This window comes from Myxocyprinus asiaticus, chromosome 5 (assembly GCF_019703515.2).
Source record: "Myxocyprinus asiaticus isolate MX2 ecotype Aquarium Trade chromosome 5, UBuf_Myxa_2, whole genome shotgun sequence".
Taxonomy (NCBI): domain Eukaryota; kingdom Metazoa; phylum Chordata; class Actinopteri; order Cypriniformes; family Catostomidae; genus Myxocyprinus; species Myxocyprinus asiaticus.
The window spans coordinates 12208248-12230987 of record NC_059348.1 but is presented as its reverse complement, the minus strand read 5'-3'; the positions used below and the strand labels follow the sequence as shown (position 1 = coordinate 12230987).

Below are 22740 nucleotides of genomic sequence, written 5' to 3'. Positions count from 1 at the left end.
AATACACAGCAATAAATCAGGGTTTTATCAACCTTATCTAACTTTTTTCACCTTTAAAACACAATGGAAAGATATACAACTGAGGCACAAAAAAAAACAAAAAAAAACTGAAAATTGTGTAAAAAGTTGTTACATTTTTTACTCCAGGGAATATTTCTGTTTAGTAAATTTCTGACCACACCTTAATGTCTTTATTGCAATACAAATAATTAAATAAATCTAATGAACATTTCCACCATTATTACCCAGGAAAAGCAAGATACCGTTCATATTCATTCACACATTGACCTTTTGTGAAAGCGTGCCCAATAAAAGGGCATGATGTTTCACTTTATGGGGTAAGTTGTCACAATGGGAACATGACTATTTAATATTTTATATGGTAATTATATATAGCCCATTTAATGACTTTCAGCCAAATTTAAACGATAAGACAACAGTGAAGCACTGTTTTGAACAGATATTGTAACTAAAGGAATATTCTGGGTTAAGAACACAAGTTAAGCTCAATCGACAGCATTTATGGCACTGTAAAAAAAAAAAAAAATCTGTAATTTTAATGGTAAAAGACTGTAAAAATGCTACAGAAATAAAATGTTAATTGATTAAACTAATATTAACTGTAAAATATACAGTAAAATTGTAAAATATATTTTAAAAGACAATTGTAAAAAAAAATTCTAGGTGTAAAAGTATGATTTTCCTGTATAATTAATGGTAAAAATGTACATTACGTTTAACAAGAGAGTACTTTTTAACAGTAAATTGTTAAAATTGCAGTTAAAAAAAAACAAAAAAAAAAACTGGGCGTTCCCACAATTCCCTGCATGACCCATCATATTTCATGGGAATAGTTATGTTTCTTCTTAGTTTTAATATCAGTTACATACATTGGGGTCTAGCTGATGTAGTTTAATGATTACGGTTTTTCTTCAGCTGCTTACACACATTTTCAAAACTTTACACAAATCCAAGAATTGCACACACAAAATGACTCGCATCTCTTGGAAAATGAAGCACTGCATTCAAAATATCACAAACGCATCTCAAAAGCAAACATTTGTCTTACGTTGCAAACACCTTTGCCATATTATATTTTTGGATATATCATACACACAGTTATTCAAAACCTAAAGCTCTTCTTTCATGAGCTCCCATGTACATTTCTGTACAAGACTGAAAGTAATTGGCAGAGAGATGTTGAAAAATTCACGGTAAACACGAAAGCAAGATTGAAATCAAACTATTTTTTTTTTTTACTGTAAGCATTTGTGGTTGTGAATACAGTATTACACAGTATGAAAGAAATACATCAACCATGTGTAGTTGGACAGAAACCAAACATAATTTTGAAAAAGGTGATTATTCCAAAGGAATGGTGTGTGTTTGTTGGTGGGCGAGATCGTTGGGTGTATCTAGGCTCCATCTCTCCTCCGGGCTGGGTCCGGCCACAATACTTCATCCACGTCACACGCCATGTTCTCTCTTGCCAGACACCGTGGAAAGAACCTCCTTGTATGGCAGATCCATCCTTGGATGGAGGCAGCGTCAATGTCTCCACATGCCTCCTCCATTGCCTGGAGAAGTGTCATGTTGACATGGGGACGACGATCATACACTTTCCACCATGTGGAGAAACATTCCTCAATAGGGTTTAGAAATGGTGAATATGGAGGCAGGTAGACAACAGAAAATTGGGGATGAGTAACAAACCAGTTTTGGACCTGATGGGCGTGATGAAAGCTGACATTATCCCAGATGATGACAAATCTTGCCTGGTCTTCATTCTGCAGACCTTGAACAAGCATATCATGAACAGCATCAAGAAAACGTATGATGTGATCAGTGTTATGGGGCCAAGTGTGGCATGATGGTGCAGGGCACCATTCTGCGTAATTGCAGCACACATTGTAATGTTTCCGCCACGTTGTCCAGGGACATTGACAATGGCCCTTTGTCCAATGACACTTCTCCCCCTTCTTCTGGTTTTGCGGAGACTGAAGCCCACCTCATCCACATAAATGTATTCATGGACGATGGCATGGGCATCCATCTCAAATTCTCTGTAAAAGAAAAAAAGAATATGTAGATCAGTATATGCACAACCCAATAGCCTGACTTAATAGGTGCAAATCTGATATATTGGAGAAAGTGTTGTATGCATATATCCACAAAGTTATGTCGAAGGTTCTTGACTCGGTCATAGTTCCTTTCAAATGGGACCCTGTACAGCGGTTTCATTCTCAGTTGGTTTTTCTGGAGGACACGATGTATTGAGGGGCTCACAGAATTTATGTTAGCAAAAACTGTGGCATCATTAAGGATATGATTGCGTATTTGGCGAATTGTTATAGCATTATTGGCCAAAACCCAAATTCATGATAGCCGCCTCTTGCTCGTCAGTGAACATGTGACCTCACCCACAATGAAACCGTCGCCTTTCCACTCTGTAGAAGATTCAAGAACAGTGCGAGTGTGTGCCATAAACTGTAACATAATATATTTTATCTTATACAATATAGTCAGAATGTCTTACAGTCAGCTGTACTGTGGTACAGTATGATAACCCACCAGACTGTGACCAATCATGCAGTGCACTGCAGTAAATGGATGCATGGGTGCTAAAATATGTATTATAGTATGTTATGCTGAAATGGCCATTATGTGTACATTAGAACATGTGTACATTACAGTAGATTGTTACATACCCGTTTTCATTTCTAAAGGTTCGAATTATACCCACCACTGTAAATCCACTCAAATTAGGCTGGACTCTCCGTCCAGCCTCGCTCATTGTTAGACTGTGGTTGATCACGTGATCAATGACAGTAGCCCTAATCTCATCAGAGACCATTTTTCTTGTTCCTGGTCTTTGTCCTCCTCCTTCCCCATCTGACTCATCCTCTTCCCTCCTCCAACTTCTCTAATTCAAACTCTTCCTCCAACTCCCCTTACTCTGTCTGCATTGTTTGCATCAATTGTTCAAAACCTATAACTTGACCTTTGGTCTATTTATAGGCCTATTCTAAAGCCATGATTGGTTGGTGTTAAGTAAAGCAATGAGTGTTTGCACATGTGAGGAGTTAGTGTGAGGCACTGATGAATTAGTGTGGCATTTTGATTGGTTGTGTTTGAAAAAGGAAATCAAGATACTTCCTGTTAGATTTTTGTGTTACATAGAGAATCGTGTGTTGTGTTTTGCAAAAAGTGTTTAATGAAATTGAAAACTGAGTCGAAGGCTGAGAATTAGTGTATGGTTTTGCAGATTTGGTGTGTGGTTCTGGTGTTTGAGTGTCAGGTTTCAGAAATTGTGTGACAAGTAAGGATTTTGTGTGTAAGCAGTTGAAAAAAAAACTGTATTACATTATTTTAATTCCACATGTGTTACCCTGATGGTGTTTAGTATTTGTGTGAGTGACACTGAGCACTGTCTCTGTTTATTGATCATTGGTTCTGGAAGGGCTTTTATTGATGAACTTCATGTCATCATGTGCACTTCTGTAATTATTATGGTAATTAACAATACATTATAAACTGAAAAGTACATTTTTACAATTTCAGAAAGTTAATATTATACTTATCTTTTTTTTTTACTGTACATTTAACAATTTTTTTTTTTTTCAGTGGGCATAATGTTGATTACAATAAATATTCATTTGGACTGGTCCCTCTTTTTCTTTAAAGAAAAAAAAAATTCTTGGTTAGTGAGGCACTTAAGAGTGAAAGTTAATGTGTCCAATTTTTGGAAGGTTTAAAGGCAGAAATTTAAAGAAATGTATTTTATAAAAAGCATTTACATTAATTCTTCTGTTAAAAATGTAACATTTGAGCTGTAAAGTTAATTAAACTAATTTTTACAGTCATTTTAGGGGTTGTTGACATAGCATCGTCATGGCGATGAAGTTGTAAAATTAGCTATAACTTCACACAGAAAAGTTTAGTAAGTGATTTTATCACACTGAACATCACGTTTAACACACATATTGTTCATGTCTTGTGGCGATACTTTTGAAAAAGTGAGTATTTTAACGTTTACGGGTTGGCCCCCATTCACTTCCATTGTAAGTGCCTCACTGTAATACAGATTTACGCCTTTTTTTAAAGAAAAGGAGGGATGAGTCAAAATACTTTTATGTGGTGATCAACATTATGCTGCAAATGCTATCGAATGAGCTTAACTTAAAGGAACATTCCTTTTATACAACATTTAAAACACGTGAAAACCTGCCCCAATCTGCCATTTATGAGAAATACCACTGTCTTTAAAATGTTGGTTAAAATCTACCTTCCTTATATAACTTAATGTATGCCAACATCATTTAATTACGTTCACTCGGTTACCCAACAGCTATTATAAAAATACGATGGTTTGGGAAGTTTTGTTTGGAGGATAAAATTCAGAAAAAAATATAGGCTATTAGTATAGTATTATAATATTTTCAAATAATATTCTGATTTAAGGCTAGTTTTTAAACTAGTGTTTAAAAACCAACACACAGCTAGAGAAAACAAGCATCTATTTAACTAGACATTTTACTCACAATGTATGAAAGTAACTTTTGCCCACCAGCCACAGTTGTTAGTGAATGAACAATTTAACCAATGCCCAGTTTTCAGCCACTTTGATTTTTCATACATATAATATATATATATATATATATATATATATATATATATATATATATATATATATATATATATCACACACACACACACACACACACACACACATACTTTATATTTAATTTTGTAATATAGCATATAATACCATCTTATTATTACCATTGTGATAATTTTGCAACACAAATGAAGGCTAAAGTGTAGACAAGCACAGAAGAGAAACTTCTTGTTCAAGCACCATTTCTGAGGCTGTACTGAATAATGATGACACTATGACACTATTCACCTGATGTCGTTGCATGTCATTTGCAATGTATGGTAATGTAAACATCCACAATTACTTGGAATTAAGCGATGTCAGAATAAAATTTCAAACACTGGTTACTGAGGTATAGCCCCTCTGACAATGTTCGTGTGTGACAACTAGTCCCAGTCTCCCCTATACAGTAATTGCATGTCTTTTAATCAGAGTATTTAGAACAAATACAGTAATACTGTAAAATAAGTCAAGAAATAAGCACAGTGTTTGAATTATTATCCCACCTGGCAGCATTCATGACTCATGACTGCGATCAAAGGTTGAAATGTTCTAGTAAAGGGTGTGGCTATCATCTCTTTCTCTGATACAGCAGGTGAACGTTCCCACATTGGATTTGTGCGCACATAACAACAGTTAACATGTTAAGTGTCCTGTGTGCTGCGGTTGTATAGAGACGGTTCCACCTCTAAAAAACGACATTGTGCCCAAGACAAAAAAAAAAAAATGACCAAAATGGCAATTGCAAGTGGGGTGGACAATGGGGTGGCCAGCTTCGGATTATGGTTGACACGGCCACCCCTGGCCACCCCCTAGCTCTGCCCCTGATTAATTCATTCATTCATTAAAAAATAATAATAATAATAATAACATTAGAAATTACATTAATTGACTGGGAAGCTCCTGAAACACTACTATACATCACTAGAGGGGAGGCTTGCTCAAATTACACTACATCTCAAAACATAGAACCGTGTTTTGGCTTCAGAATATATATATAAAAAAAGAAAAAAGCATAAATATGTGAAAAGCAATACATTTCGGTGTTAAGTTTAATGCTTAATAGGCCCAATAGACACATTACAAACTTTGGTCTTGTTTAACACTAGTGTTGGCTTGTCATCCAAATTAATAGTACTACCAGAAAGCACCAGTAGAGGGCAGCAGTTACTGCAAATTGACAAGAGACTGAAGACTTTCACACCCAATCCGTCCTACAGAGATATTGCATTGCATCATTTTTTATGAAAGTATATATATATATATATATATATATATATTAACTATTCACATTAGTCATATCTGTACACAGTAGCCAAATAAAAATAATTTATATATTTATAATGCAATTATAATTAAAAGTAAATTTATAGTAGGCCTACTACCAGAAAGCACCAGTAGAGGGCAGCAGTTACTGCAAAAAGTGACTGAAGAAGACTATATACAGTATGTACTGTATTTGATGAAGAACACACTTCTTGGCCAGTAAAACAGTACGTTCTCTAGGTATGCACACAAGTAGTAAGAATAGACTCTGGACATACTTCATCCAGGGACGTGGGTATTGACCCCGTTACCTGAATATATAACGTAACAACAACAGCTGCGAAAATAGTCGACACTGGTTTTGTTAAACAAGCACCATTTTAGCACAAGGAACAACTCTCTTGGTATATATAGCACTTACAGTTAAAGAGCTGTCCGACGAACGGTTCACCGCCACTCTTTTAAATCGATCGTTGAGCATGACTTCTCCTCAGCTCCAGAGGGATTATGGAATCGTAAAGTGTCCAGTCGATCCGCACTTCAGACTCTCGCCAGAAATAGCACGTCAACCGGGTATTTCTCGATTACTGTTTCATGAATACTGAGGATTCGGACATACTAGTCCATAGGCATACTGTTTTTGCCATACTATATAGTACGGAAGTATGTATATTCAGACAGGGCGACAGTCCTTAAAGGTGCACTCAGTAACTTTTTGCTTGTGTCATCTTGGACTTACAGTGACACCTAGTGGTGTGGATGCAGCATCATTCAAAATGAACAGTTTTCAGTTACCGATGCCATTGTAGAAATTCACAATCAGCCATAGTTAATTTAATCCAAGAGTGAAAGTGTCCAATATCAAGACAGTTACTGAGATTAAGCGAGTAGTATTCAGCTGGTCATGTGATTCTAAAATGGCAGCCCCCATGAGGGCGCCCCTGCCCAATGTAAAATAAAACAGCTTTTATACGGTTACTGATATGACTAGAGTCCTCATATATACATATGTTTCAAAAATACAATTAATTTCTTTAGAAGTAAAACTTTTATTTGGGAAAAAATATCTGAGTACACCTTTAAGGAGATATATATATATATATATATATATATATATATATATATATATATATATATATATATATATATATATATATATATATATATATTGCATTATGTTATCTAAGAAAATCTATATAGCCTATATCTAACTGATATCTGTACACATTGTCAAAGCAAACCATAATCTATCGTTATTATACCATTTTTGAAAGAAAAACTCAAATTAGCTACACAAACACAAGTATATACTTGAGCGAAACTTTAGTACACAGCTGTGGCTTTGTTGTGATGAAGCCCAGTGAAGAGTTTCTCCAATCAATGGCACCCAATGAGTGTGGAGGGCGGAGGTTCAGTCGAAGTTCCGCCTTCACGGGGGATCACGGCTTCGACTCGGTCCATATTATGTCCAGAGAGAGCAAGTGTTTATGACCTGAATTAACTGGGCTGCTGGGGACAGGAGGAGAGATTCCTCATCTCATGAGTGGATCATGACGCATGGGTGACTATAATGTCCAGCGTCGCGGCTCTGGACAGGTGTGTTACCTGTGGCTGTGAATGGTGGAAAGGGGCAGGTTGTTTTATTTCCCGTGCCTTTTCTTCCGGCACCGATGAAATCAATCGCATTGTTTTAACTTTGTTTCACGACTAGACACGCATTTAGATGGCGGAGCGCTCGTGAAAGTGGACCGAGCCGGTGATTTCCGCCTACCGATTGATCGCGAACAGTTCGTGACATTTTTTCAATGAGCGAAGACACGCAAACCACTCCCTGATCATTGGAAATAGCAGCTCTTTTTTTTGGTCGCAGTAGCGTTTATTGAGCGTGAACGGAGATCGTGTGGAGCTGACGCATTACCGAACCGGGCTGTAGTAGGCTATGTGCGAGACGGTGATGGCCGTGTCTGAACTGGACACCGAGCCTCATCCACCGGAGAACGGCTTCGTCACCCCTGAAACTAATAAATCGCCCGATTTACTGTCGCACATCGACGGCTGCGTTTTGCCCAGTCTGGGCGGCTTTGGGAAATTTCAGAAACAGCTGATCGTCTTAACATGGATACCGGCGCTATTCATCGGATTCAGCCAATTTTCGGACAGTTTTCTCCTGGCCCAGCCGAACAACCCGTGTGCGCAAGTGAACGCGAGTAACAGCGAGCCGTCGGCTGTAATTCCGCCCGCGCAGTTTAGCGCCGTGAATGGAAACAACGGCACCGAACGATCATCGCAGTGCATATGCATCCAGTCAGGATTTGAACTGCAAAATGGACTGGAGCAAAATGTTGTTACCAAGGTAAGTGTGTGTCTGTGTACAACCCGCCCGAAGTGATATCCTTCTATGCATAATTTTCCAACAGTTGGCCATGACCAGAGATAACCTGCACGTTTTGACAGGTAGGCAGATGCAAGTTCATTAATGTATAGCAATGTGCATATACACAGAAGCATGCATGGCTTAAACGCAGGTTACCCCACAAGATCTCTGCAAGGAGTCTCCACTCTCACAACCCTAAATGCATGTAGAAAGGTGAGTTTATTTGCAAAGCACTGGAGGCCTGCATTACAGGGGACATCATTGTACAGTACGTGATCAGCCAGATGCAGACAGACAGACAGACAGACAGGGAAAGAATGGCATTGCTGACTGAGATGAATATGAGTCATCTTCATCAACAGCTGACCAGATGCCAGCTATCACAGAGGGGATGTCACCGGGCTCTCCTCATGCTGACTTGATTTAAAAAGCATGCAGCACTCTTAACCACGGTGTCTTCTCTTGCTCCATTGGCATATCAGTGTGTGTTGTGCAATAGAAAATGTGGGTCAACAAGCTCTATGGATTACAAATAAGTAACTCTTGAGCAGGATACGGAGGTAATCTCAAAAAGGCCTGTGGTAGCTTTCTCTTTTCATATTAGTGTCACATTATGTACTGCTCATCTAATTTGCCTGAGTTTGAAGTAGAGGCATCTAGAGGAAGATTCCTTATCGATAACAGTTATGGGCAACTTATAGGACAAGGTAAATTCTTCTCTTCAAACTTGACGAAAATTCCCCGATTTCACTTTTACAAGGCCTAAATACTCATTATGTTGGAGAGTTGCAATATGGACTGCAGTATTCAATGCAGAGTAATTCTGTGCACAGCTTTTTTAGTTGTTGTGGCAACCACAATGCTCAGTAAGTGAGTTAATTTGAAAATTGCAATACATTTTCAGATAACACCTTAACATCCCATTCAGTTATTTGGTCATATCTTTACAAAATTAGATGATTAGAAGAGAATGGGGCTGATCAACTTACTGGAAAAGCAAAGATTAGCGAATATACTATGGCATTGAAATCCACACCACATCAATTTTTATTTTGGTAATAATAATGATTTCATCGGGATGTATTTGTTAATATCCAAGAATTGATCAAGTTGCATGTCATATTGTTCACTCTCATGATTATGGATATTTTCTTATATCCGATCAGCCCATCCTGGGGAACACATCACAGAGTGGCCCCAAAAGGTATTTGGACACTTGAAGGAATAATTCACCCAAAAATGGAAATTCTGCCATAATTTACCCTTTTGGTTTTCTTATGCAGAACACAAAATTATATGATTTAATGAATATCTCAGTCCATCTACAAAAAAAAAAAAAAAGACAAAAAAAGTTTCAAAACTAATCCATATGACTTGTGTATTATATTACATTCTTTTGAAGACTTGGAAAATGATGTACATGCCATATGGACTTATTTTATAATGCTTTTGGGGGCTCCTTTAAGGCACTATCCACTGCCGTTGAATGAAAAAGACAGACCATGATATTTGTGTTCCGCATTTTAAAGATAGTCATACATACAGATTTGGAACAACGTGAAATTATAATTAGTAAATTATGACAGAATTGTAATTTTGGGGTGAACTATGCAATAGGTAAGTAAGTCACTCTTAAAATGGATGAATGTCATTACACTAGATTACATAAAATCAAGTGTCGTTTACTATGAAGAATGATAGTATAAGCACAATTTTTAAGATAAACATTTCACAAGTTTGTTTTAAATGACAACACAATAGATATATATACTATTAGAGCTAATAGATAATTTAGGACAAAATCTTTGGACGTGTTCAGGTTGGTGAACGTTATTGGAACATTTCTGTAGCTAATATGATGAACTACACCTGTGGTTACTCCGCTTGGACACCTGTGTGAACTTGAGGGGAACTGACTTAATACACCCAATAATAATCTCAGCCTGATCTCATGAAAATGATGTGACCATTGTGAGAATATTTTTGCAAAATGATTGTGGTTCATAGACATTATTCATGCTAGCGCCATCTTTGATTTTTAACATGAATGAACGAGGCTGTGCGGGATAGACTTACCATCTTCAAATGGCACAATCGGTATAAAGCTCCTAGATCACATCTGATTTTCCACAACTCATGTTGCCTGGAGTTCTTTGTATACTGAATGTTCTTGGACAGATATTTTATCAAAGTTTTGCCCGCAGAACGATCCAGAGACACGTTAAATCACTTTTTATCCCTCACAGCCTCGTTGTCATTCCCATTAAAAATAAAAGATGGCGCTAGCGTGAATAAGGTCTATTGCACTTATCGCCACAAAGCAAGTTTAATGTTCTCCCAAAATGTTTTTAAATGCCTGATCTCATGACAATTACGTGACCATGGTCACATTTTTGCTAAACAAAATGACATGTTCTATTTTAAAAGCAAATACTACATGAAAATCACAATTTCTGAAACACCCACGTCATTCTGTGTTGCTTCTATGACACTCCCATCAGCTTACATCAGCTTGGGCTTGAAACGCGTTCTATGGAGTCCAAAGTCCAAGACTCTTATCAGGTGAGCTACCTCAGAAGCTAATTATATTGGAATAAATGTTTAAATGTAGGAAGGTCTGTAATACGAGTGTTCAAATGTATAGTTTTTCAAATGATGCATTAGTAAAAATATATTTGATATCATAACATAGCAGTGTGTGAGTTAAAGAGCTAAAAATAAGTTTTAAAGGTCCACTCAGTAATTTTTCCTCATTAAAAACATTTTACTCCTAAAGACATGAATTGCAATTTTGCAATATATGTAGGAAATCATGAGCACTCACATTAAAATGAAGACTCAGTCATATCAGTAACCTTATAAAAGATGTTTTATTCTACATGGAGAGGGTCCGCACATGGAGGCTGCCATGTTAGAATTACTGTACATGACCAGCTGAATACTACTGGCTTAATCTCAGTAGCCATCCTGTTATTTGACATTTTCACTGATTGATTAAAGTAATCATGGCTGATTGTGAATACTAAATGTCACAAATGGCATCAGAAATGGAAAACTATTGAATGATGCTGCATCCAATCTGCTAGGTGTCAGTGTAAGTCCAAGATGACACCAAGACAAAAGTTACTGAGTGCACCTTTAATAAACTCATTTACATTGTTGTAGTCATGATTTGGGTGAAATTGAATAAAACGCACAGTTGTTGTAGCACGTCTAGTGATAATTTCCCTCGTACACTGCGGCAAATCTTAGATGGCATCACTCATTCTTTGAGACTTTGTTGGTTTTTAAGTTTCTCTACTTAAAGAGAAACTTTATGGATTGCTCTATGGATTTTTAAATGGAGAAAACCTACCTCCTTACCCTAAACCTTTAACCGAAACCTAACCGATAGTTTAATAAAAGCAAATGTTAGGTGAACAAACAGACATCCCTACCTTAAACCCAACACCTAAATCCAACTGATAGTGTCATAAAAGCAAATAGCTGAAGCATCCATGTCATTTTGTGGTGCTTGTATGATATTTTCGGCTCACATGTCACTCTCATGATTTGTTGTTTTCCAACACCGGACTTCAGCGTTTTAGATTCAATGCTTTATCAGATGTGTCACTGTGTAAGGTAGTCAGATTTGAATAAGCTTTAAATTGTCGTTGGTTACGTAATGCAGGCGTTAAAATGTATTGTGTTTCGATGTAATAAGATGTGTGGGGAACAGAGCAAAGTTTTTATGAAGTGTTAATCTGCTGTTACTCATGATGATTTGTGTGAAAGTGACTAAAATGCACAGTTGTTGCACCTCTAGTGTTTAATTCACCAGAAAACTGCAGCAATATGTAGAAGGAGGCACGCAAAATTCATTTAGCAAAAATGTAGTTATAGTGTGCCTAATGTGTTTACTATGAGGCCAGGTTGAATAATCTCCTTGACACCAGTTGGTTAAGAGTTATTACAAAAACGACTTTGAAAGTGAAGTTAGTTCTGAGAAAAGTCCTAGAATAGTTTTTTGGAGATGCCACATGCTTTGATATTTTGATATTTGTGTCATTCATGCATTTGAAAGTGTACATTTAAATATCCAAATTCTTTTGGGTACCACTGTAGGGTTATCAACATCACAGTCTGTTTTTAGCACTTCTAGGGATTGTGTGAAAGGTTGAACATGCTTGCAAATGATGGAACCCTGTACTTTATTTTGATCTTTGACAGAGTTTGTACTCTGACTTTATTACATATTCGCAAATTCCCTTGAACAACTCAAAATATGATGATGTCTCAAAAACATTCAGAGCATTGACACAGAATTAAAAAAACAAAACAAACAAACAGCGCTAGCAGTGCACATGTACTGTGAAAGTGAATTGGCAAATTTGTACCGAAGGCATCAACTCTATCTGAGAGGAAATCTTGAACACATGGAAGTGCATTCCCACTCAAAAACCATGCCATCATTTGTATAACTTATTTTACAATAAGTAGCATTTAGGATGTTGCTAATTGGCATTATCACAGTGTAGCATTAATGATTACCACCTAAATTATCTCAAAAACATTTGGAATAGGATAGATGTACTGTTTGGGGCATGTTCAGAACAAGGCTGGAATCTAACTCTCTTTGACTGAAATCTTTACATATTTTAGATTTCCATTCAAGCTCAACCTTTTGAGGGATTGTCAGGAAATTTCTGCGCTGCCATTAATCAAGACAGTTATTTTCATGATGGGACAGGAAGGACTGCAGATTTGCTCTGCCTTAACTTTGGGCTTCACCCCTACATATTTACCTAGAAATGAGCAGGATAAGCAAGACCACACCCTTCATGTATTGTTTGATTTGCAAATGTACTAACATGATGATGGAAAGCTCTTTATCATTCATTTTAGAAGTATGGAGGAAATAGTTTACAGTGGTATTTAGTTGTTCTTGCTTGTTGAGGCAAGCATCACTATTATTATTGCTCATACTTGGGGTTAGGGATTTGATCAAACATTTGATTTGACTATACTAAGGAGTATCACACTTGCATCCATACAAGCCACAACAAGCATGTTGTGGTCAACACAGAGCACCTGACTGTGAGCAGACATAACAACACGCATGAAAACTAAGTATACCCTTGCCTTAAGTACTGTTTGTGCATAGGGCATGAATCATTCCTCAAAACATAACTTTTTGAGAAGACTTGTACTGTTACTTTTTTTTGTTGTTTTTATCGTGAAAAGATTTATTTTTGCCTGATTAACGATAAAATGGCAGAAAAACATACCCCAGATTTATGATAAAGGACCAGAATATCATAGAGACCTGGACCAGTAAGTAACCAGCTAAATAGCATTTTCTGGCCGAGAGAGGACAAAATGGAATTATGAATAGAAAATGCCATGCATAGAACAAACAGGTACCATGAATCACCTGGCTAGATCCGTACTGTACTTACAGTAAAGGGCTTAGTGGTAATGTCATGCTGTGGGATCTTAGTGATCAGGTTTTAGGGAAAGTTGAAGAGAACCAGGCATTAAGACAATCAGAAGTGCTGGGTAAGTATCTGCATGTTCTTGAGTGATCTAGCCAGATGTCAGAATTGATTCCTATTGAAATTTGTGTAATGTCTTGAAACATAGTTTAGAGTTAGAAATTGGAAAAGTCCTTGAAAAATAGCCCCATGTTCTTATATTGTGTCCTCGAGAAACTTCTGAAACAGACTAATCTCACAATGAAATCGGAAACAGTAGGTTGACTTTTCTTTTGGTAAAATCAGTCTGTGCTTACCGAAATTCGAAACACTGCCAGCAGTGGGCCAAAGCGGTAAGTGTTGTTGGGTTTATGGGTACGTGTGAGCGCCATGTTTCTGGGTTTTATGTCCACAGAGGGGCGCCAAAAGCGAGTTGTGAAGCGAGTTGTTTTTAGCTGTTTTTAGTCTGTATTACAGTGTAGAGGAATGCATATTTTATAAACTGTACCCCCAATGCAAACCTCAATCCTAAACCTAACCATCAGTGAAGTAAAAATGTAATGTTAAAAGGAAAAAAGCAACCTCTGAACTGCCCTCATCACTGATTATGCAAATTGGAGTTCTTCCTTGTTTTGAAGTGGGATTTGAACCGGGGTTACCCATGCTGCTGACGCAACACACTCCCAGTTGCACCACAAGGGAAGGTAAACATACTGGAGCCGATGCACAAATGTCTGATGGGAGATGGCGCTTGTTAGTGAGTCAACATAATGTGGGAAAACCTAGGGTGCCGGAACTCTCGTAAACAACATGTCGACTTCTCGTGTGATCATGATGCTGAAACACAACCATTTTACAAAGCTTGACAAGATGTCCAAGAAACGATGGGAGAATGGGAGATATATTAAGATGAAATAGAGTGTCCATTGAACTTCAGCTTTAATAAAATATGGAATGAAATAGATGCACTGTAAAAGAGCCAAATCCTCTGAACACACGTGTTTCGCATTTTGGTAAGCTCAGACCAATTTCAGCTAAAGAAACGTCAGCCTGCCTCAATCTGCCAAGGGAAGATGAAGTCTTGAGATGGGCAAACCAAAAAAGTCCCTAGAAAATAATCTTTCTTACTTTGGTGTCCTCAGGCAGCTTCATAAACTCAATTTCCATCGGGAGAGCCCTTTCAGATGTTGAGGACTACTCTAATTGCATCGTAGGCCCCACAGGATTTTTACTTTAATAAGATGAGGGAAAATGAATAGGAGACTATCATCACTGGGAGATACAGAGCCAGATAATCATGCACAGTAGCATTCTGCCATGGTGTTGCATTCTGATGACAAGGACAGGATCAGACCAGAAGGGTTTGTTTTCAATGACACAAGAGTAAATAGGATTAAATTGGGCTCAGAAATGTAGAGTCTCCTTGATGAATGCTTCTGTAAGACACTCTGAAGATCAAGATAAATAACCCGATTTTTGTTATGAGCTACTTTCCTTGTCTCTTTATTAGTGTAGGGTACCGCAGCAAATTCTAGAAAATTATGATACCTGTTCATTTACTGAAATAATAATCTTTTTTAAATTTTAACTGTGTTTGTGTTTATTCTATCTAACAACATTCAGGCCTTCAATAACTCAAACTGAGCCTGACTGAGAAATCAAGATGGTCGCTTTTATTTAATTGAAACCTTGAGTTGTTTAATTAAAGTTAATTGGGCCAAAGACGCTGTCAGTGTTTTGTTGCCAGTTTCTTTTCATTTCCTATTGGATTAGCAGCTGTTTGATTAAATTAGAACAAGAGTGGATTAGATTACCAACTTCAGGCAACGAAGGAGACTAATGGGCTAACCCTAACATTTCAAAACATTTAGTTTGTGTGTGTGTGTGTATACATATATGCATACAGTGCATTCAGAAAGTATTCAGACCCCGTAATTGTTTTTTTCACATTTTGTTGTTGCACACTTTTTCACATCTATCTACACTCCATACCCCGTAATGACAAAGAAAAAAACAGATTTTTGCTTAGTTTGCAAATTTACTAAAAAGAAAATACTGACAAAAGTATTCAGACTCTTTGCTACGGCACTTGAAATTTAGCTCAGGTGCATCCCATTTCTCTGGATCATCTTTGAGGTGTTTCTACAATTTGATTGGAGTCCACCTGTGGCCAAGGCTGTAACCATGGGGTGGAGGGGGAGGTGTTGGGATTGCAGGTGTTGAGGTCACAAATATAATGGTCCTCTTTGGTCCTTTAAAATAGTAAAGTTTATAGTTTGTATAGTGGGTTTTTGTTAAATGTGAGCCAAAATCATCACAATTAAAAGAACCAAAGACTTAAACTACTTCAGTCTGTGTGCATTGAATTTATTTAATACACGAGTTTCACAATTTGAGTTGAATTACTGAAATAAATGAACTTTTCCACGACATTCTAATTTATTGAGATGCACCTGTACGTTTTGGTTGATTTCCATTGATATTTTCCATTTGCCACTCCTGATTACATTTGCAACACTGGATCCCTAAATGCTATAACCCTATGATTTAATTATAACTTGCCCACAACAGGTACTGAAAGAAACAAAATGGCTTTTTTAAGGATACACAACAGATATCAAACCTAAAGATTTAGATCTAGATCATATTACATGGACACCAGAAAGCAGCTTATTGCGAGAATCTGGTGTTCCCCTGCACTGCATAAGTGCCGTACTCTTTTCTCGCATATACGTGCGGTTCGGTCAGTAAACCGTTTCTCCAATGCAACGTAATTTCTCCGTGACGCTTGTGTAAATAACAAACATGGGCTCTGAGGAAGACTTTACTATTTTATTCTCCGTTGCTTTGCTTTATTTCCAGAGTTGTTGCTGTGTTTGTTGCCTTCACTTTCCATCATGACCTGAGGCGGAATTGTGCTACAATAGTTGGGTTTCCCTCTTGTGTAAAACTCCAGGATTCCCCCAATGTACGAGCGCATATACGCAATCGTGTGAGAGACAGTCCATATTTTACATGGGTGTATGTAAATGGGAATAGTTTATAGTGTATGTCATTTCCCACTGTACTCCCAGAAAAGCTGAATTCTTTATCCTGTGTTGACTTGTTTTTGGACTCCATCCTATTACGTTTGTTATCCAGTCTGTTCCATGCACATGCGTACTCTTCACGCACGTTTACATGGCCACATAAGCCTCGTTTCTCTGGGAGAAACCTGTGTGTGTTAAACGCTTTCTCTTAATCCCTTTAGCGGCATAAGGAAATCAGCATTCTCTTTAACATGACATTTCAGAAAGCCACTTTCTGCAAAATAACATCAAATAAGCCGTTTTCTTCATATATTCATTATTTTAAAAACACATTGATTGCTAGCTGAACCAGCTCTTAATGCTTGACAAACAAACAGAACTCCACCAAATATCTCCAAACAACCTTTTTCCATTCATATGATCTAAATCAAAATGACCATTGTAACCTGACAAGCATTGCAAATATTTTTTTGAGCTAGTGTCGGACTTGGAAATGTGCATTTGCTCATGCACACACAGATTGTGTGCTTCCACCCACACACACTGTATTTACCCAGCTGTTCGGCTGGCCAGGTCAACTCACTGTTCCTCAGCTGGCGTGAGTTGATTTCACAGTCAGAAACACAAGATGCTTATTCACAGATTTTCACGAAGACTCATGAACTGGACTCAAATTCAAAGAAGTTCAAACTGAAACACACACACACACACACACACTCTCACACACACACACACACACACACACAAAACACACTGAGAACAATATAAAATGTGTTGTCCAAAACAGTCTTATAGGGTTCCCATGGTCATAGAAATATAACCTGAAAATATCAGTAATAATAATGGTAACAGGGGTTCATTAATGACTAATTCATTTACAAATGCATTATAAATCATTGATATGCGGTTATAAAAACATGCATAAATGGGGCGACTCATGCAATACTTTCCAAAAAGTCTGCCATTTTACATCATATGTTATAAATGCTTAATAACACTTGTTCAACATTAGTAACCTATACAAATTTAACTTAACGTAAAGTGGAAAGCTTTGAAAAATGTATTAAGGAGTTGCCAACTAAAGAAACCCATACACAAATGTTCAGTATGGTTTAATGATCATGAGGCTTTATTATATGATATATGCTGTGAATAAGCATGCATGAAGAACTGAAAAGTGTTTTTGCAGAGGACTTTAGGTAATTAGGAATAAAATCATTTATGTGACAAGGAAAGTGACAACACAAGTGAGTCAAGACATTACATTTGTAAATATATAAACACAAAGCGGACTGTAGCAAAATGACATAATCCCTCCATTTAATCTCACTATAATATTCCAGTTTTGCTACTTTGCGACAGAAATCATGAATTAGCGCATTTTATGTTTTGATTAATTTAAGTATGAAAAAGTGAAATAAGCATTTAACATGCAAGTTTAAAATTTTACTATTTTGCAAGTATTGGAAAAGTTGCCCTTTTTGTGCATGTTGCTATAAATATTTATAATGAATTTCCATATGATGTATTGGTCATGAATTAATCTCTTTATAAACTATTAACAAAGGGAATATTAATACAAGTGTTACCATAATAACAATAAAAACATGATAATTTTAACAATAATAAAACGAAGTCATGGAATTGAATCAAAACTTAAAAGTCATTGAAATTAATGACATATTAAAAGTCAATGAAAAGTCATGGAAATTTCTATAGCGAATATGCAAGTTTAGTTATTTAATATAATATAATATAATTAGTGCTGTTAGTCGATTAAAGCAATAAATTGCATGATTTTTCTTAGTTAATCGCGATTAATCACAGATTTCGAAAGTGCTTAAATTTGACTCCATATACTTCTCTTGTCAAAATGCATTTAGTTCCTTCTTAGAAAAGAAAACAATACTGTAAGTTACAATAATGTTTTATTAACATTTTCCAAACATAGACAGAACATAAACAGAAATGCACTAAAATAGCTACAATTCAAGTAACTTTAAATGTTTCCCAAAGTTTAAGTGAGAGGTTGACTAATTGAAAGAACTAGTCCCATGAAAAGTATTGACTAGTGCAGGGGTTCCCAAACTTTTCACCCCACGACCCCCAAAATAACGGTGCCAGTGACTCGTGACCCCCCGCCACTATCCTCAGAGGTGGTTAAAGTATACAAATGTAATAGGCCTGTCCAAACAGCATAATGACAAAAACACAACAGAACACAACAGCCTAACAACCATAATATTATTTAAAAGTAGCCTAATTTAGTCATTACTTTCATTTCAGTGTTAACCTCACCTAATGAGATGGGTGTGCACAATGCTTTGAGCACAGCAAGTCCTTGGTTTAATTTTGGAGACCGCCACTTGGAGATCATCCTCTACGTTCATTCGTGATCTGTATTTATTTTTAAGGTACATGAGTGCCGAGAAAGTCTTTTCGCACAAGTGGGTAGTGCCAAACGGCATCAGTGCATCCATAGTGGCCTTGGATAACTGTCAAATCAAATCAAATCACTTTATTGTCACACAGCCATATACACAAGTGCAATGGTGTGTGAAATTCTTGGGTGCAGTTCCGATCAACATAGCAGTCGTGACAGTGATGAGACATACGCCAATCTACAATAAACATCAAATTAACACAACACAATTTAAACATCTGTTATACATAATTAAACTCGACTTAAAACATCAAATTAACACAGCACAATTTAAACATCTGTTATACATAATTAAACTCGACTTAAAACATCAAATTAACACAGCACAATTTAAACATCTGTTATACATAATTACACAACTTAAAACATCAAATTAACACAACACAATTTAAACATCTGTTATACACAATTACACTCAACAATATACAATAATAACATACATTGCACAGTATACAATATGCTGTTTTTGTTTTTTGTTTTTTTTTTTTTGTTTTGTTTTTTACTATATAGATACTATATAGATACACATTATTCAATAAAAATTAAAATATATATGAAAAAAGTATATATATAGAATGTACAGTATTGTACTGTATTGACATTCAGGCTGTCGGTTGATAGTCAGTTGTTAAGAGAGACATAATATAATGACAGTAATATAATTTATGACAGTCCGGTGTGAGATAAAAGAGTAATAAAGTGCAGGGATGATGTATTTTGATCGTGGGAGATCAAGAGTTCAGAAGTCTGATTGCTTGGGGGAAGAAGCTATCATGGAGTCGGCTGGTGCGTGTCCTGATGCTGCGATACCGCCTACCTGATGGTAGCAGTGAGAACAGCCCATGGCTCGGGTGGCTGGAGTCTCTGATGATCCTCCGAGCTTTTTTCACACACCGCCTTGTATATATTTCCTGGAGGGAGGGAAGCTCACCTCCGATGATGTGTTTGGCAGTTCGCACCACCCTTTGCAGTGCTTTGCGGTTGTGGGCAGTGCTATTGCCGTACCAGGCGGAGATGCAGCCAGTCAGGATGCTCTCCACAGTGCAGGTGTAGAACCGTGTGAGGATGTGGCGGTTCATTCCAAACTTCCTCAGCCGTCTCAGGAAGAAAAGGCGCTGATGAGCCTTCTTCACAACGACTTCAGTGTGGACGGACCATGTGAGTTCCTCTGTGATGTGGACACCCAGGAACTTGAAGCTGCTGACTCTCTCCACTGGTGCCCCATTGATGGTGATGGGACTGTGTTCTCTGTCTTTTCTTCTGAAGTCCACCACAAGCTCCTTTGTCTTACTGACGTTGAGGGAGAGGTTGTGCTCCTGACACCAGTGTGTCAGAGTGTGCACCTCCTCTCTGTAGGCTGTTTCATCATTGTCAGTGATCAGACCTACCACCGTCGTGTCATCAGCAAACTTAATGATGGCATTGGAGTTATGTGTTGCCACACAGTCATGTGTGTACAGGGAATACAGTAGTGGGCTGAGAACACAGCCCTGCGGGGCTCCAGTGTTGAGGGTCAGTGATGAGGAGATGTTGCTGCCTATTCTAACCACCTGGCGTCTGCTTGACAGGAAGTCCAGGATCCAGCTGCACAGCGAGCTGTTTAAGCCCAGAGCCCGGAGTTTCTCATCTAGCTTGGAGGGCACTATGGTGTTGAATGCTGAGCTGTAGTCTACAAACAGCATTCTCACATAAGTGTTCTTTTTTTCCAGGTGGGAGAGAGCAGTGTGTATTGTAGATGCAATGGCATCATCAGTGGAGCGGTTGTTACGGTAAGCAAACTGCAGCGGGTCAAGATTGAGTGGTAATACAGAGCAGATGTAATCTCTGATTAGTCTCTCAAAACATTTGCTGATGATGGGGGTCAGAGCAACAGGACGCCAGTCATTTAAACAAGTTATTTTCGATTGTTTTGGAACAGGCACAATGGTGGATGTTTTAAAGCATGTGGGGACTACAGACAAAGAGAGGGAGAGGTTGAAAATGTCCGTAAAAACACCAGCCAGCTGGTTCGCGCACGCTCTGATGACGCGGCCCGGAATGCCGTCTGGACCCGCGGCTTTGCGGATATAACTGTGGGTATTCCCTCTCGACTGAAATCCAAAACTCAGCCAGCGTCTTGGAATTAACCGCTGTCTTTAATGTTCGGTCGCTTGACAGTTCAACCAGTGCGTCCTCCAGGTCAGATGTCGGATGATTTGCCCTCGTTACAGTGAATGGTGATCTTATCCAGTCATTGTTCTGGAGCTGTTTCGTCTGGGAAATACTTGTTAAAGTGTTCCAGGAGGGCTTGAAGGTGGGTAGTGATAGACTTCTTCACTATGTTAACACTCAGTTAATTTTCCTCCATGAATTCGTCCAGCTCAGAAAACATATAAATCCTAGCCATTTCAACTCGCTCAATCCAGCGCTCGAGTTTTCTTGTGTATGCGTGGATTTTGTCATTCAGCGACATGATGCTTATGTTTTCATCTTGCAATGACATATTAAGTCCATTCAGTTTTTCAAATATGCAAGACAAATATGCTAGCCTTGTTAAACAGTCCGGATCAATGAGGTGGTCAGCGAGCTGGGACCCATGCTCCATCAGAAATAAGCGCACTTCTTCCCGCAGCTCATATAGGCGGCTGAGCACATTCCCTTGCGAAAGCCACCTGACTTCTGTATGTAACAGCAAGCACTCATGCTCCGATTCCAGTTCATTACAGAGAGTGGCAAATAGCCTGATATTGAGTGGACGAGAATTTATGTAGTTGATAATTTTTATCGCAGTCTCAAGAACACGTTTAAGTTCTGGGTCAAGTGTTTTGCTCGCAAGAGCTTCGCTGTGTATAATACAATGCGTGAAATTTACATGAGGCGCCACCTGTAAGACTCTTGCTTTAAGACCTTTCTTTTTCCCCAGCATCGCTCCAGCACACACACCGATGCACTCGTCCCCAGACAGTCCCTCTCCTTTTAGTTTGTTGTCAAGTTTTGTGAAAATGTCCTCGCCTGTGCATGTTCCCTCCAGCGGGGTGCAGAACAGTATGTCCTCGTTAAGTTTTCCGTCAAAACTGTATCTGATGAATACAAGCAGCTGGGCAGAGTTTGATATATCTGTGGATTCATCTGACTGTAAAATGTATTTTTTTCCTTTCTTCACTCTGTCCACCAGCTGACACTTTATGTCCTGGGCCATGTCGGAGATGCGCCGGGCAATAGTCCCGTTAGACAGCGGCACTGATTCTAGCTCACGGGCCAGTTTATCCCCATGCATAGCCCGACTTATAGCTATAGCAGTGGGTTTGATAAGGGTTTCCCCGATCGTGTGTGGCTTTTTTGCCTGTGCAATTAAATATGCCACCTCATACGATGCCTGTTGAGCTTTGGCAGGGATTGTTGTCTGTTTAGTTAGGACTTTCTTTTGGCCTTGCAATTCTCGCTCCTTTCGCAACGAGAGAGGGGTGCTTGGTGTTTAAGTGTTGTAGCATTTTTACAGGCTTTAGGCTTTCATGTGCAAGCACCTCTGTGCACACTAC

At 38.0% G+C, this 22740-nt stretch overlaps 1 protein-coding gene across 2 annotated transcripts in view; it reads left to right on the top strand.

The window, feature by feature from the left end:
• Positions 1 to 7129: 7129 nt before the first annotated feature.
• Positions 7130 to 22740, top strand: part of LOC127441295 (solute carrier family 22 member 23-like) — an 84583-nt gene continuing 68972 nt past the window's right edge. For both annotated transcript variants that reach the window (XM_051698521.1, XM_051698519.1), the window contains exon 1: positions 7130 to 8276. In XM_051698521.1, the coding sequence (XP_051554481.1) occupies positions 7863 to 8276 (414 nt within the window). In that variant the 5' untranslated portion in view covers positions 7130 to 7862. The remainder of the gene's footprint in view (positions 8277 to 22740) is intronic.